This window comes from Elgaria multicarinata, chromosome 4, assembly GCF_023053635.1.
Source record: "Elgaria multicarinata webbii isolate HBS135686 ecotype San Diego chromosome 4, rElgMul1.1.pri, whole genome shotgun sequence".
Taxonomy (NCBI): Eukaryota; Metazoa; Chordata; class Lepidosauria; order Squamata; family Anguidae; genus Elgaria; species Elgaria multicarinata.
This window is the reverse complement of record NC_086174.1, coordinates 137,126,935-137,142,930: the sequence shown is the minus strand read 5'-3', so window position 1 is coordinate 137,142,930 and position 15,996 is coordinate 137,126,935. Positions and strand designations below refer to the sequence as shown.

At 41.3% G+C, this 15,996-nt stretch overlaps 1 protein-coding gene across 2 annotated transcripts in view; it reads left to right on the top strand.

The window, feature by feature from the left end:
- The first annotated feature begins 362 nt into the window (after nt 1-362).
- ATAD2B (ATPase family AAA domain containing 2B) overlaps nt 363-15,996 on the top strand; it is an 82,548-nt gene continuing 66,914 nt past the window's right edge. For both annotated transcript variants that reach the window (XM_063125227.1, XM_063125225.1), the window contains exons 1-2: nt 363-693; nt 13,719-13,873. In XM_063125227.1, the coding sequence (XP_062981297.1) occupies nt 511-693; nt 13,719-13,873 (338 nt within the window). In that variant the 5' untranslated portion in view covers nt 363-510. The remainder of the gene's footprint in view (nt 694-13,718; nt 13,874-15,996) is intronic.

Here is a 15,996-nt window from a genome sequence, read left to right as displayed (position 1 = left end):
TCAGCGTCTAAGAAAAATGACAGCCCTTGTCGACCCTGGCGGACTAAAACCGAACGGATTTCTCCGCTCTGGTTCCCAACAGGGCCTCCACCATAGAGACGCTCCAGGATAGAGTGACGCCACTGTGGACCCCCCACAGATAATCGCGGCCCATGACGGCTTCCCACCGGAAGTTCAGGCTGTGTGTCACGCTCTAATCTTTTCCCATCTCTATGTTGCCAGGTGTAGGGAGGAGGTGGAAGAAGAGGCTGCCCTATGAGCGGCGGCGGCGGCACAGCGCCGCCCAGCGGAAGCGGCAGGCTTCGCCGTGACCGAGGAGAGAAAGGGAAGAGGGGACGAGTAATGGCGGCCAGTTGGTGTGTGTGACTGAGCAGAGAAGTAGGAGGAGCACTCCGCGCCTTCGGGCCCTTGTTCGTCGCCCAGCCGCGCCGCCGCCGCCGCCGCTCCCCATAGCAGAGGCGGCGGAGCCAGCGACAGCGCCTCCCTTCCTGGGGGGGCCGCAGTGGGGCCATGGTGAACACCCGAAAGAGCTCCCAGTCCCAGCGTCTCTCCGGTAAAGCGGCGGCGGTCCCCGGGCCCGGCAGCCATTTCATTTCATCCAGGACCCGCTTGTCTAGGACCAGCGCCAAAGCGGCGGCGGCGGCGGCGGCAGCGGCGGCAGCGGCGGCCGGGCAGGATGAGGAGTCAGCCCGGGTGAGGCGGGGGGCGCTGAGGAGGAGAGGGGGCGAGAGGGTGGGCCCGGGGAAGTGCTGGTGGAGGAGGAGGAGGAGGAGTGGGGGGAGGTCGTGCTATCGCCGGGGAAGAGTCGGGACAGCCTGGTTCTCTTCCGCGTGGGGGCCCGCCCGTCCTTGGGGTGCCGGGGACGGGGCCCCCGTGTTTGACGGCTGGGGCGTGAGCCTGTGTGTCCGGGGTTGAAGAGGGGTAAGTGGGCGGCTCATTGTGTCCCTGCGCCGTCGTCAAGGCTGGAGTGTCACCGGACAGCACAACACGCCAGGAGGGGAGGGGGCGCAGGCAAACTCCGGAGTGAGCCTGTGGGGTGTGTGTGTGTTGGTGTGGTCTGGACTGGACTGGACTGGACTGGGTTGGGATTTCTGAGGCTGCCGATGTGTCGTGACGGTGGTGGCCGTAGGGGTTGCGAAGTGGTGGTGGTGGGACCAAGGGGAGCCGTGGGAAGGGGGGATGCAAGAAGGAAGGAAGGAAAGGGGGGGGTCTGTACTTGGGAGTGAAGCACCGGAGCAAGGCATGGAATTGGGGCGCCCTGCCTGTGGCGGGGGATGGGAAGCATCGCTGTTGAGGTTGGGCGGCCGGCGGTGTTGCAAGAGGGAGACGTGAGCAAGGGAGCAGGAGGGGGCGCCCGGGCTGGGATTTGCTGCTCGGTCTAAGGGAGGTCATTTGAGGTAGGATGACTCTGAGCTTGCAGCTGAAGAGGACGTTGGTTGCCGTGAAAAGCTAGCGGGGTGGCGAGGTGGCTGGCTGCGACAGGGAAGGACGTCGTGGAGGGAAAGGCTTGGCCAAAGAAGGGGGCGAGCTGTGGCTAGAACAAGTGACAGGGCAGCAAGAAAATAAAATAAAAAAGAGAAGTGTGTGTGTTGTGTGTGTTTGTGTGTTTGTCCTTATGCATTTCTCTGTGTGGCTCAGTTGTGCCAAGCAGCAGGCTGGGGTAGAGTGAGGCTCCTCCGCTGGCTGAATCTGGGACTGCATTTAAAAGGACTACACGAAAAAAGTTAATATTTACAGCTGCACTAACTTTGCACAATTTTCAAAGGGGAGTGGTGTCGGTTCGCGCCCCCCCCCAGTCTGTTTCGAGTAGTTTTTTTTAGTGGAGAAAACTTATTTTCTAGGAATATTGTTTCAAGAGTAATGTAATTCTACCTTTGGACAACCAGGATGTTTTTTTCAACATGAATGCAACAGTCTAATGCTTGAAACTGCCATTTGATGTATTTTAAAGGAAATGTGGAGGCATCTCTTCTTTCTGTACCTAGATCAGGGTTGGGCAACTTGTGGCCTACCAGATGTTTTGACTTACAACTACTGTCAGTCCTAGCCAGCGTAGGCACTGGTGAAGGATGGATGGAGTTGTAGGCTAAAACATCTTGTGGACTACAAGTTGCCCACCCCTGACCTAGATGGTGAAAAAATAACAATCTGGTGATTGTTATTTCTTCTGAAATGTGTGTGTGTGTGTGTGGGATGTTAACTATTTTCAGGATGCCTTAATCCAAATAATGTGTATCAGCCTTGCAGATCATTGTGAGAACATAAAAGCTTCCCAGTCTGCCGCCTGGCATAACAGCCTGCCAGCCTGCCTGTGCCTCCCACACAGACAGCCGTAGACATGTAGTAAAGAGGGTGGGTGGGGCAGTGTTGTTGGCTTTCTTCTCTGTAAAATCACAAGATAGCCTGAGCAATGGGCCTCAGAAGTTGATTTCCCCAGGCAAACGGCTTAAAGGCTGTTATATATTAAAATGTTCCAATCATTTCAACACTTAAAAAGTGCAGTGAAACATTAAATGAATGATACTGTCTGATAGTCATGAACATGCAAGTACATTTTAAATAATATTACTGACACAGCAGAAATAAACATCTGGAATTTGTAAAATAAAGGAATCAAATCATGCATGAATCAGATTTTTGTTTTTACAAAACTTTTGAGGGAGTGTTAGGGCTGATTTTTACAAAACAGATATTAATCTCCATGCTGGAAAAAGTGTGTTTCTTGTAATATGTGAAGGATGGCACAAATGTTTTTTCTACCAAACATTGGTGTATTGAATGCCCTGTAAATGTTCTTGTGCCTTTTATGTGTTAGAAGTGATGCATCTTTTATCATCACCAGGTTTGAAACATTTGTATTTTCGTATTCATGTTTTCTCTCACTTTGTTCTTATTTTTCTGTTTGTATTTAATCTTCATAACTTCTCCCATTTGATTACTTGCTTAATCATTAAAACAGGTCTACTGTAATGAGAATGATACACAATGCTTACTGTGGTATTTATGCTTGATATGACTATAAGATAGATTACACTGCTTACGAGACATATCAGACATGAATATATTCTTTCCTGATTAAAAATTTCATGTGTCCATATCTTATTTTGGGAAAGAGATGAAAAAGGAATGATACAGTTGTGTCCAGCAATGTAATCCTATACATGTGTACTCAGAAATAAACCTTGCTGAGTTCAGTTGGACTTATCCCCAGCTAATAACACAATCCTATGCAGTTTTAGACAAAAACATTTCCTTCAACTCCCAGCATGACCCAAGTAGCATGGCTGGTCCTGGGGCATGCTGAGAGTTGTACAACGTTTTTCTGCCTAAACCTGCATAGGATTGTGCCTTAAGTGTTATATAGTGTGACTGGCCCAAGTGTGACTGGTTCATGGCTGCGATGGGCATTTGAACCAAGGTATCCTGGATGTTCTCTTTGAATTGGTAATTGGAATTCCTGTAAGATACCTTGAATATAAGCCAGCAGGTTTTTTTGCTATAAGAATGGATCTCTGTGCATTATGGGGCTCTGGATATTCTTCTTCAGCTCTGAGGGAAACTTTGTGCACACTTCTTTTCTTCAAAGAGGAAGGCTCTGTGTTGCGTGAATAGATTGCACCAGTTTTCTTATTTACTCCATGTTTAACAAGTGGACTGCTTTATATTTTTTATAGACTTAGCTTATTAGAAATTTGATTGTACTATTTGGTTCTTAGAAATCTGGCAGTGATTCTGTTCAACCTCTTAAAATTAAGTGTATAGGAGGAATAACATGCAGGTGATACTAAAGTTGGGTTGCAACTAGGTCTTGCTTTTGTGCTTGTGTGTTTGATGTGATTGTGGATGAAAGAATGATATAGGTAGAGTAGTTTGTGATCATTTATTTAAATGATAGTACTATGGTTATTTTTCCCAAGAGATACCAAATACAATAAATATATACTATTAAAATGTTACCTAGACCTTGTAAAATAGGTAGATTGTATGTGCATATTTCTAAAGTAAATTGGTTTTAAACAAGAGAGAATTGTTAAATAAAATCATCTTATTATTTTCATTCTGCCTTCATAGTCTATGGTCACAATCCTAACTATGCATACTTGGAAGTCTCAGTTAAAATTAATAGAGGTTTTGTCTGTAAATATGATTACAATCAGGCTATAAGTTTACTTAACTTGTTATATGGTGATAAAACATATCTTGGTTTAATGTAAAGAAGAGTAGCTCAAAGAAGAGTTGCTCTATATCAAGAAAGTTCTTGGACGAGTGCAGTAGTTCAGATTAAGGCATTCTGTGAATAGCCAGATTGTCAGTTAACTAAATCTCTAGTTGCTAAGTGGATCAAGAGATAAGATTGTTCTGCTGAAGTGGTATTGTAGTTGTATTTTGGTACTGTGTAGAGGAGATAAAGTGGGGACATTTTCCTGATTTTTGGGTAATGTAAATTGCATAGTCATTTGAAAAAAAAAATCATACTTTAAAGTGTTGTGTAAATGTATTTGAAAAATTTCATACGTTAAAAGTGTTGCACAGATATTGAATACTCCTAAAATAAAGTGCTTTGTTTCACATTATCATTTTCTTTGGTTTCTTGCTCACAAAGCTAATTCAGAGATGAGGATTTAAAAGTTGTCATTATAATGACTGACATAATAGTCCTTTGTAAATTTCTGTTGCTGTTGGGAGAATGAGAAAGGTCTTTATTTAGGACAGCTGAAAAATGTATGTGCCACCTGAGCTGGGAGTAGGCTTCCAGCAGACCTTGATAAGCACCCCCATTCTACTTGTAATTGCAAGTGAGACACACAGAATTATGGATTCACACATAGAGGAAAATACTATTTTGTTTTCATTTGTTCATTTATTTGGAAATTCTTATTTTAACTTAAGCCATTTCTAATTTTTGCATTAACTTTCTTAAAGATTTTGAACAATTAAGTTAATGCTATTTAGTTAACGAAAATGTTGTTCAATAATTTCTCAATGTTAAATAAAGTTTTGAAGAAACATATTCACTTAAAGAATGAGAAATATGTGTAATAGACATTATTTTGCTCACTTGTAATAGTACATCATTGCGATAAGAGGGCTACTCCATGGGTCATCTAGTCTAGCTGCTGGATTGATGCTGCTTAAATAACCCTCATGGATCATCTATTTGAATCCCTATTGTAACTAGGATTATTCTGTGCCTGAATCACCCTTAACAGATTCTTATGCAGCTTCTTGAACCAAGATAGAAATTGCATCACTTAGTAGAAAGCTTGTTTTGTAGCTGACTTATAAATCATTAAGTTTTTTTTAAAAAATTAAACCCATTGCTCATCTATCTATAGATGATAGAAGGAACAATTGTTTTACTCTGTCTTTCTGACATATGGTTGAATTTAAAACTGTCATTATGTCCCTTGGTCCCTGTCCCTCTCTCCCAATTTTTGCTGGCTAAACATACTCTTTCAGTCATTCATCATATGAAATGCCTTTAGACCGTTTGTCATACTTGTATCTTTCTTCTAGGTCATATCTATACTGCAAACGGAAAGTGGTTTAACAGAAGTTCTTTCTTTGCTGAGGGCAGTGGGACGTGTCATTCTGTGACAAGACTAGGGTAGAAATCGAAAAGTTATAATTAAATTACATTCACTAAACTACAATTCCCTGGGTTCTTTTAAAGGAAACCATGATAATTCTAACACTTCTATGCAACTCTAGATTTATAGTGTAGATACACCCAAACAAACACCTATTCAAAATAACACTTAAAGCAGCATTCTCCACATGATGCCTTCTAGATGTTTTGGAATTTAGAACAGTGCGCTTGGGGTTCCTGACCATTGGCTGTGCTGGCTAGGACTTATGGAGTTGAAGTTCAAAAAAGGCAGCAATTTGGGCAAGGATGACCTCAAGTAACGTACCTGAAGGCCAAAGTAGATGATACTTGGGAGTCTCCTGACACTTCTTTTCTGGAAAACGGCCACAGGGGGTTTCCATTTACAGTGGATAAATGGCAGAGGAAGGGTCTTCTTCCTCATGTCAGTTACTCAAAACTGCCTTCCTGAGCTGTTTTCTCAGCACAGGGGAAAAGATATGTGGATCCCATATCTTTTCTCCTTCAGGTGGGAAAGCAGCTAGGGAGTAATCTTCTAAAATGGCAGGTAAGTAAAGGATTAAGTCAGCTCTTTGTGCTGTTCTCACTACTGATCACAGCCTCTGTGCTGCTTTTCAGTAATAAAAAAGGGAAGAGATACTTCACACCATATAATAAGGTTTTATTTTTGTGGCGTAAAAAGGGTACAGAAGAGTGCAAAATAACTAACAAGCATTTAAAAGTTTCCCCCCTTCTGTGTAATTTTAATGCAAAATGTAATTTAATTTTGTTTTTTGACATTAATAAGTTTGCGGCGTAGAAATGGGTCCCCCCATGTAATTTTGTTTCCTTACATAGATGGGTATAAATTAGCTTCTTTTTTTCTCCACCAAATATTTATAAGATTTGGGTATTGTAGTGGGCTTAGTTCATAAGCCAACTGTAACAGAGCATAATCAGTATGATATACATTTGGATAACATGACCAATTAGGACATTAAGAATATCTCATCTTTTCTTATTACTGCTGTGATAGAGGAACTCTGTGAAATAAATCCAAGCCAGCTATATAGTGTCCTTGATTCTTGAAAAAGGGGAATTTGCTGCTCCGGAGAAAGCATAGTTGTTTCACCTGAACGATACCTTTCTTGAATTTTGAATTATGTCAGAAAAGCTGACTAGAGAAGTAGGAGCTAGTGACTAGAAAAATCAAAATGACAATAAATGTAAAATAAAAGCAGAATTAAGGTGCTCTTTTTTATCTGCATTCTAGAAGAAGAAGAAAACTTCACCTCCTTCGGCTCGGTTGTGTTCACTTACTGAATGTGTTCTGATGGAGCATTCTGAAAGACTAATTTGCCTTGGGTGGATACTTGTTTTTCTTATCTTTTGTAAACCACTCATTTTGGTTCTGATACTATATAAATAAGGGAGCAATCCTATGTCTCCTAAACAGTGTCCGAGGGACATAGGATAGTTTGCTTTCTGAGATCTGAGATTGGAACCAGGGTTCTGACTTCAGAACTCAGAAACTGCACTCCGCCCCTCTGCCCCTCATAATTGGCACAGTTCCCTCACTTGCTACATCTCTGCACTCAGAAACGTAAGGAAGAGATGGGAAAAAGGGGGTGGTCCCAGGGTCGGGGACAGGAGGAAGCCCAGGAAGTACATTATGCAGCTTCCTATGCATGCCTAGCCTGTTTCCACCCTGTTTAGAAGTCTTGCAGTTAGACAGGCAAAATCGCCTGACTAACAAAAATGCCGGGTGGCTGGAGCCCAGAGATGAGGATTGCCTCTGTGTTTTGGCCGCTCTGCATTGGATACTTCTGAGTCTCTGACTTTGGATGCTCCAACTATCCCTGTAGGATTGTGGCTGCTGAATTTTTTTGGTAGTTGTCCACCATTAAGTATATGCTCTGTAAAAAAAAAGCTTTGCTATAAAACAGGGAAACATTTGTTGACAATACTGAGCAACCAACTTGTATTTTAGTAGATGACTTGTTACCCCAGTTTTGATTTTGTATAAAAGGTTGTGTGAACAAGTTCTTGGCTTTCACTAAATGAGCTTGAATAAATGTATTTATACTTTCATTTACACAAGAGGTACTATAAAGATGTTTGAAAATGCTTTTGTAGATCAAGAACCCTGTAAGCCTTGAAAGTATACCGTGTTTACCCATAAGAAGACTGGAACAAAAATCAAAACAACGAAATTACTATAAAAACGTATAGACATAATTAGGTAATTAATTAATTATAATTGTAAGCTCTGGTTGTCAAAGTAGTATATACAAAGTCAATGCAGCCAATCAAAACATTCAGATGATAATTTATTAGCTAATAAATGATTAGTACAATGACTTCTTAGATCAACGAAGTAGTTACTGCCACTCTGATGCACTAGGATTATGAGTAAAGTCCACTGAGATCAATGGGTCTTCCAAGTAGGGCATATTGATTTGGTGATCTGTAAAGTCACTGTACTGTTAGTAGAACTTCCATTTTAGAGTTGTATTTGTTTCTTCTTACAGTTGACCACCATACAACAATGAATTGGGTTTTTGAATGGCCAAAGCCTCTGCTTCCAGGCTTGAGTGTTCTCATAGGTTCTGGCCCCATGTGGGATGACACCTGACAATTTGTCACTCCAAACATGTGGCTGCTTCTATCCTCATTGCTTATAGTTGGTTTTTACTGATACCTGTGTTGAAGGCTGATCTTCATCTTTTTATAATCATTTGAATTTTTCTGCCAGTAAACATTCACTTCAGTTTAGGCCTCAAGTACGGTTCATTGATCTTGTTGTTGTTATGCAGTCATTTCATCGTGTCACTACATTATTTGAAGTTTACTCCATCCTTCTACATTACAGAAATTCACTAACTTACATTGGAACTGTTTGCATCACTTGGCAGCAAATTGTGTGTTAATTAACCTATGATTTGGGGGCTGTGCACTGCGTATGAGTTACTTCCATTTTCTGTAAGCAACCCCCGATTGGTGTAATCAGGGGTTGTCAGAATGATATGATAACCCAGACTGATGAGTTCTTTAAGGCTAAACAACCTAGCAACAAACCATGGGTTTACTGCTGGTTTGTTTAGCCCCTAAACAACCCATTGGGCTGGGTTAACACACAGCACGCTGACAACTTATGTCTTGATCGGTTGTTTATAGACATCAGAAGCAGCTTGCAGGTGGCCTGTGTCTGTGCAAATTGTGGGCTAAATAACATATAATTTCCACCATGGTTTGCAAACCAAGACAGTATGTATTGGCCTGACAAGGGACTGGGTTGGTTAAAAATTGATTGGAAGTGGTAGGAGCAAGCAGCAAGTATCTTGGCTTTTCAATTTTTGGGCCTAATGGGTTTGGGAGGGCAACACTTCACACAAACAATCAAACTTTCCAGACTCAAAATACAAAGCTACATGCTGTCCTTTTCTTGCTTCTCTTTCCTTTCCAATGTGTTCTCCCTTGCCTTCCACTTGATTCTGCATTGTTGTGAACTGCCCAGAAAGCTTTGGCTATTGGGCAGCATAGAAATTTCATAAATACATACATACATTGGTCTGTCCTGCATGCTCAAAAACAGGATTAAGTACTTGGCTGTTTTGGGAGGCAAACTAGCAGTCTTTTCAGAGTGCAGGCTTCAATGATTAACTTCTTAGAGAGTCAGACAGAGTAATGTGAAAATACATATTCACTCTCAGCAGGAGACCTAAAAAAAGCTTGGACAAGTAGAATGTTTTCTGCTGAGATTCAAAACAATTTGTGAAGAAGTGAGCTGGAATGAGAGATCTGTTACTTTTTTTTGCAAGTGATTGATGTGTGGCATGTCAAGTAGCAATCTGTGTGTTGCTTGGATGGCCAGTTAAATTAATTCTAGAGGCACTGCTATATTAGTCTGTACTGCTGAGAACCTAGAGAATCCTGTGGAACTTTAAAGACAGGGATGGCATCCAGTGTTGTACAAGTGGACTTGCACAACAGGACCAACCTTCCCTCTTCTGTCCCCTGCATACTCCCCAATTCTGCTAAAGACGGTCCCCCTCAAATCCTTGAGGCGCCTTCTGTGAGTGAGCTCCATCCACAAAAGGTGCCTCCACCCAATTTTTTGGGATCCCCTTTCCCTTAATCTCCCTGCACAACAATCCACCCTATTCAGGAGATTTCTGTACCCTCAAAGGCTTTTTGGGGGACTCTGGAGATTGCTACAGAAAGGAAGAGAGAAACGGGGAAGTCCACTGCTGCAAGCTCCCTTCTGCCAGTACAAATGTTGTATACTATCCTTGTTTTCTACTAATTATGGTCAATAATAATTTAATTTGTATAAATGAGGAATATTTGCTCAACTTGGTTAAAGTTAATATTAGTCTCAGACTATAACCTTTCAAGGTAGTGCCTTAGACAGATCATGAGTTTTGTGCAATGTCTTCACCAAAACAAGTTCAGGCTTTTTCAGTTACGATTTAAATTGAGTCTGACAGTTTCATGCCCAGTCTTCTTCGGATTATTTTTTTGGAGCTCTTCAAAGAAAAGAGGATAAATATTGACAAATGTTTGTCGACTAAGTTTTCTTGGAGCAGTCAAGAGCGAAGTTATTCATCTTATTTTATTAATTAATACATTTTTATAGCGCCACATTGCCATTTCTGGCATCGTGGCGCTTTACAATAACGCATAAAAACAGTTACCATTAAAAGCCGTCAATCCGCATTAAAATTCAAACCGCCACTCCCCCAGACTCTTGTGTAAATAAAAACGCCTTACACAGACGTTTAAAATGGTGTACAGTGGGAGCCTGTCTAACTTCCATTGACAAATTGTTCCATAGTCGGGGGCCAACAACCGAAAAAGCTATGGCCCCCGCACATTCTTATTTATAGCAGGGGACCATCAGAGTGCCCTGCTCCTGTGAATGAGTCTGCTGGTAGTGGGACACCAGGGTGAGGCAGGCACTCAAGTAATCAGAGCCTAAGTGGGGCAGGGCTTTCTAGACAGTTAATAAAATCTTGTAGCGCCCCCTAGCAGCCACTGGAGCTCTCAAAGCACCGAAGTGATAGAAGACCACTTTGGGAGCCCATTGACCAACCTGGCTGCCACATTTTGCACGGCCTGTAGGCACTGGAGTTTGGTGGCCTATTTTTAAAAAATGCTTTGTATTTAACAATTTTGATTACACTGCACTGAATGCTTAATGTCTTCTGGCAATGATGCAACAAACTTTTTGCCTTGTCTGCTTTATCTAGTTGAGATTTCCCACACTACTCAAACAGGTTTCAAACCAGTTGTGTAGCTTCAATTTCTACTTGGAACAGAATTACTCAGAATGCTTAATAAAACATTGTGTCCTTGGTATATTTCATTAATAGTACAGGCACGCCTTTGAGTAGCTCACACATCATGTACAAACATGGCTGTGGCTGGTATTGTACTTTTGAATATGTTAAGTATATAGTGGGCTTGAGTTAAAGCTCCACCCCCATTAGTTAATGCAGAATATCTTCTATATACATTTATTTCACTGCTCCATACATATTTGTTTACTGTAGACCATTCGGAAGCATTAGAAGTAGTGGTGTTCCAACGGTATCCTGAGGAATCCATAGGCTCTGACGTGCCTAAAAGACTACTGATTTTCACTTGCAACATGCATCTACAGAATTCTAGGGCACTTCTTTGGTTCTCATAGGGTGAAGGCCCAGCTAGAATTGAGAGTCAAACTACACATTGTGTTAAACATGTAGCTAGCACCTGCTTTCCCCACCCTTTTCTTTTTTCAGTTGTTGGGGATTGATTTTTATTGGGACTCCCCTGTGCAGGGAGGGGAGGTCTAATCCTTTTCTTCCAGCTGTGATTTTACTGATAATCCCTCTATTTAAAAAGTCTCCACTGGTGCCAATGAGAGCATGTTTTAGAATATACTGCATTAACTTGTGCAACATTGAGCAGTTCCATGCCAAATTTGCAGGGGCTTCCTAGCAGATGGATCCACCTGGAAAAGACTCCCTGAGGTTAGGGAAGTTAAATTCTATTGGCTAAGTAGGAAAATGTTTGTTATGAATTTTAATCGAATTTTTGAAGTTTCTCTCTTTAATTGGTTTAATTATTTTAATTCAGTATTGGGCAGAGCTGGAAAAAAATTCAAATTCCTAGTTGTCAGGAAGAATTCTTAGGGGCTAAGGAATGTTGTTTAAGGTTCCAGTGGTAATGAGGAAGGTGTTTTTTATTTAAATCCTCTGTAGCAGGGATATTACGTCCACATGCAGATTTGTGCGCATGTTCACAGCGTAGATGCATTATGTGATCTCTGCAGCTTGGTCCACAGAAAAGTTGGGCCAGTTCGCATGTCACGCTAAACCACCCTGAGAATAATTGTTGCTTGCTGAGCGACCCACATTATTCCCGAAAAATTATCAGGTGAAGGGCAGCTTGGTGTGGTTTTCCCCTCTTCAGTCCTCCAGCCCCCTCCCTGCAACTATCCCAGTGTCCTTTGTGTGGCAAACCCTCTCGTATCCTCATCCTTATGGAAGAAACTTTCCTAGCCCCCTCCCCGATCACTACTCCTTTTTGGAGCACTTACCTCGTTGGCCATCATTGTTTGTTGCTTTGGAGGTACACAAATGGGATTGTAATTTTTTTTAAAAAAAATTCCCTGGTCCTTCGCAAGGGTACAGATTTGCCTGTCTTCTATGTGCAGTTGCTTGCCTTGTCGGTTTTCTAGTATATTACTTCAGCACTTTCCATAAACAAGGAAATTGACATGGTAAGGCTAATCCCTGCACACTTGTGAAGGACAGGAGAAAAGTCTTAAAAGAAAGTATGAATGCATTTGTGCAATTCAGAGGCACTGAAAAAGAAAAGAAAAACCCCACGAGTGAAGTAATTGCTCCCAAAAGAAACGCTGAAGGGGGAGGGCAATAACTCGCACTTGTCTATGCCATCCTCTCACTATTCCGCCTTAAGCTGACACTTGTCCATCTTCTACCCTCCTTTTGATGCTTCCCTGAATTGCTCAACAGGACAGTGCGATTGGGGGCCTTGAACCAGCAGTAATTACACCCACCTGCCCCAATCACTCTGATCACTGCCCCATTTCAGAGCATTTATTTTGCTTGCTACCTTTTTTTCCCCTGCTGGGAAAAATGGGATTGCAACTTATTATTATTTTGCTTTCCTGGTCCTTTGCGAGTATGTGCAGATGAACCTGTCTGCTATGTGCAGCTTCGCCTTGTCAATTTCCTTGAATATTATAGCTGTCAAAAGAAGCTGGGAAATGGAGTAGGAAATTGACAATTGTTACTTTCTCTAGAGAGATGATGGTAGGGATGGTTGCTTGAGTGATAGCCACAGATCTCCTCCAGCCAAACGTAGACAGGTGAATCTGTGCACTTGCTAAGGACTGGGAAAATAATAATAATAAAAAATGATAATAATAATAATCATTTGCATACCTCTAAAGCACTGAAAAATAATTCTAAAAAAAAAGGTGGCAACTGAGTTACAGTTCTTCCAAAGTGCCATTTCAGCATTGGTGGAGGGGCAGACATCACTTGCGAGGGAGGCTAGAGGTGGCACTGGCGAGATCACGAGGAGTCGCCATTTTGCCACTCTTGCTGGGCAGTTCTGTAGCCACTTGGGACAAGCCACACTGCCAGTTTCAAACATCACAACAAGCTACCCTCAACATCATAGGTTCTCAGGGTGGCTTATGACAAACCACAATGAATAATCCATGCTAGATTTGCATATCATGGTAAGCCACGCTGATACTAACAAGACTCACAAGCCATGGTGGCTTATTGAGTCATGCAAACCCAGTGGTTATCTCACCGCTTGCCCTGGTATAAGTATTAAAACCCAGCCAAAAATCTGATGCAGCCTCTGGAAAAAGATATAATGCAACCTCTAGGATTTCCTTCATACCTTTTTTATATGATTAAATTTCCAGATTGTAGTTTGAGTATTTTATGTGTTTGGTTAAATTTCCAGTGGTTAAATACACAGTGGTCTGAACAGGAATTGATTCTCTCCCCCACCCCACCCCCATACTGATTAGTTGAATATTTCTTAACTTGTGGGAGATGAAATAAACTGACATAATCAACTGTTTGCTTTCTTTCTCTAGAGAGATGATGGTAGTGATGGTAGCTTGAGTGATAGCCACATATCTCCACCAGCCAAACGTACCTTGAAACATGCTGATTCTGTATGCAAAGACAAATCAAAATCTCGCAGTACTGGGCAGCGAGAGGAATGGAGCGTCTCAACTGGACAGTCCCGGTAAGAATATTAAGAACATTCAGATACATTGTCTAATAGAAGGTTCTGATAATTTTGCAAAACCCTATAAAACTGCTGATAAAATGTTGAATCTCGTTTCCTTTCCAATGAAGCATGTCACAAGAAATGTTTATCTGCTGCTTAAAGCAGTGTCCCTGTGAACAAATTATTCCCTTCCCAGGGATGCACATTGTGCACCACATGACAGCCATTGATGGAGCGGGGAAGTAGAGGATGCTGCATTTCATGGTAGCACCGTTTTAGCCAATGCTTCTGACTTTATGCATAAGTGCGTAAGGCACAGCTTGTTCTTTCTCTTCCCCCACACTACTTTATTTCAAATGACAAAGTTTTGTTTGTGGAAACGAAAAAGAGCAACTCCATCTGTTGCTTACTTTAAAACATCTGGAATTCCTCATGCTCTCAGTGCAAGTTTGTGTGCTCCATGAATACTGTATCCTGTAAATTTAACTAGTTTAGAGACCTATATTCAACAATAGAAAGCATGTGAGAAAATCTTTGTGTCTTATTTGCTACATTCCAACCTGCTTATAAATCCCATTTTAATGGTGAGACTCATCCATGCCAAGAGCCCAGCTTCAATAATTAGAAACGGGTAAAATGGGTTTAGAAGCCGATTTAATCAAATATGACTTGTGGTTATCATCAGCATGTGTTATGTGAGGGTTCATGCGTTCGATAACAAACAGAACAAACAAATCCTTATTGACATAGAAAAAACACTGTACAGAGGTGGTATATGAAGTGCTGGCACAACTCTATTTCCCTGTGTTGTTTCCAGAATTGCAGAAATGGATGCTAGCACTTTTGATTTCCTGCAATTAAAGTTGAAATGAGATTTGAGGATATTCCCTCAAGTGACCTCCATTCTTGATGGATTGTGAAGCCTGTGATAATTGAATCCCATTTTAAACATTAATTGTGGGAAATCAGATGTGCAAGGCACTCAGGTTTCTGAAAACTACACAACTAATATACACTGTTACTTATTCTGATAAATAATCCTCTACATTGTTTATGGTATTTGGAGCCAACATCTAAACATTCCTTGTATTTTGTCCTTTCATTGCCAATAGAATCAGCTGAAAGAAAATAGAGGGCAGCACACCACCAAAAGACACACACACACACACACACACACGGAGAATCCACAGATATAAGAAATAACAAGTCTATTGATTTTTTTAAAAAATCCAGGATGCGTGTATTTTGAGCAATGTTCTTTAGAGATACTTTTATAAACACAACAGATACTTAAGCCTTGAATGAGAAAATATCGAGAGCTCTTGTTATGCAAACTCAATTTGGTTTTTGGAGTACTGTTCTAAAATTGAATGCCTAATTACCTTGCCAGTCACTTCCTGCACAAAAATAGGGTTAATGCTTCAGACATTTTTCTGGCAACAGCGCTTTTACTTCTTCTGCTAATAGCCTTATCAGGCAGACCCACCAGAGTTCTTCTGTACTCAAATTTATTTTCTCAGACATTTTCTCAAATTGTGTGGCTAATCGTAGACCAATTTCTTAAAAAGAGGCAAATTGTGTTTCTACAGCAAGAGCTCTTAATCCTGTACCTTTTCAAGGTTTAAATACTTATTTTATTTATATGTCTCTCTAAAGAAGAGCATAGTTCAAATTGGATTTGTTTTTCCTTGCTCCTGTGACAAGGAAACTTCTTGTCACCTTTCAGCAAGCTTCGCGGCCTTCACTGTTCTGAATGGAACAATAGCTGCAATAGAGACAAAAGTTACAGATCCCTGTCTGTACTAATCACTAGTAGTATATTCTGGAAATGGCAAAATGGAGGGAAATGACGAGATGTCATGTAGTAAGCGCATACCACATTGTGTCTGAATTCTGTTAGTTGGTAATATTAGCATTTATATACCGTATTTCAATATATTTGGTATATATTATCTCTAGCAATCCTTCCAACATCCGTCTAAGGCAAGTCAGGGGTATCCCCATATTCCATATGGGAAGCTTCCTGAGAGAATGTAACTGTTATTACTCCTGCCATTTAGCTAAAGCCGTTTCTATCTTTTACTATTCAGGAACATAAGAATTTATTTAAAAGATTTATAAGCTGCCTAGGAAGTTGC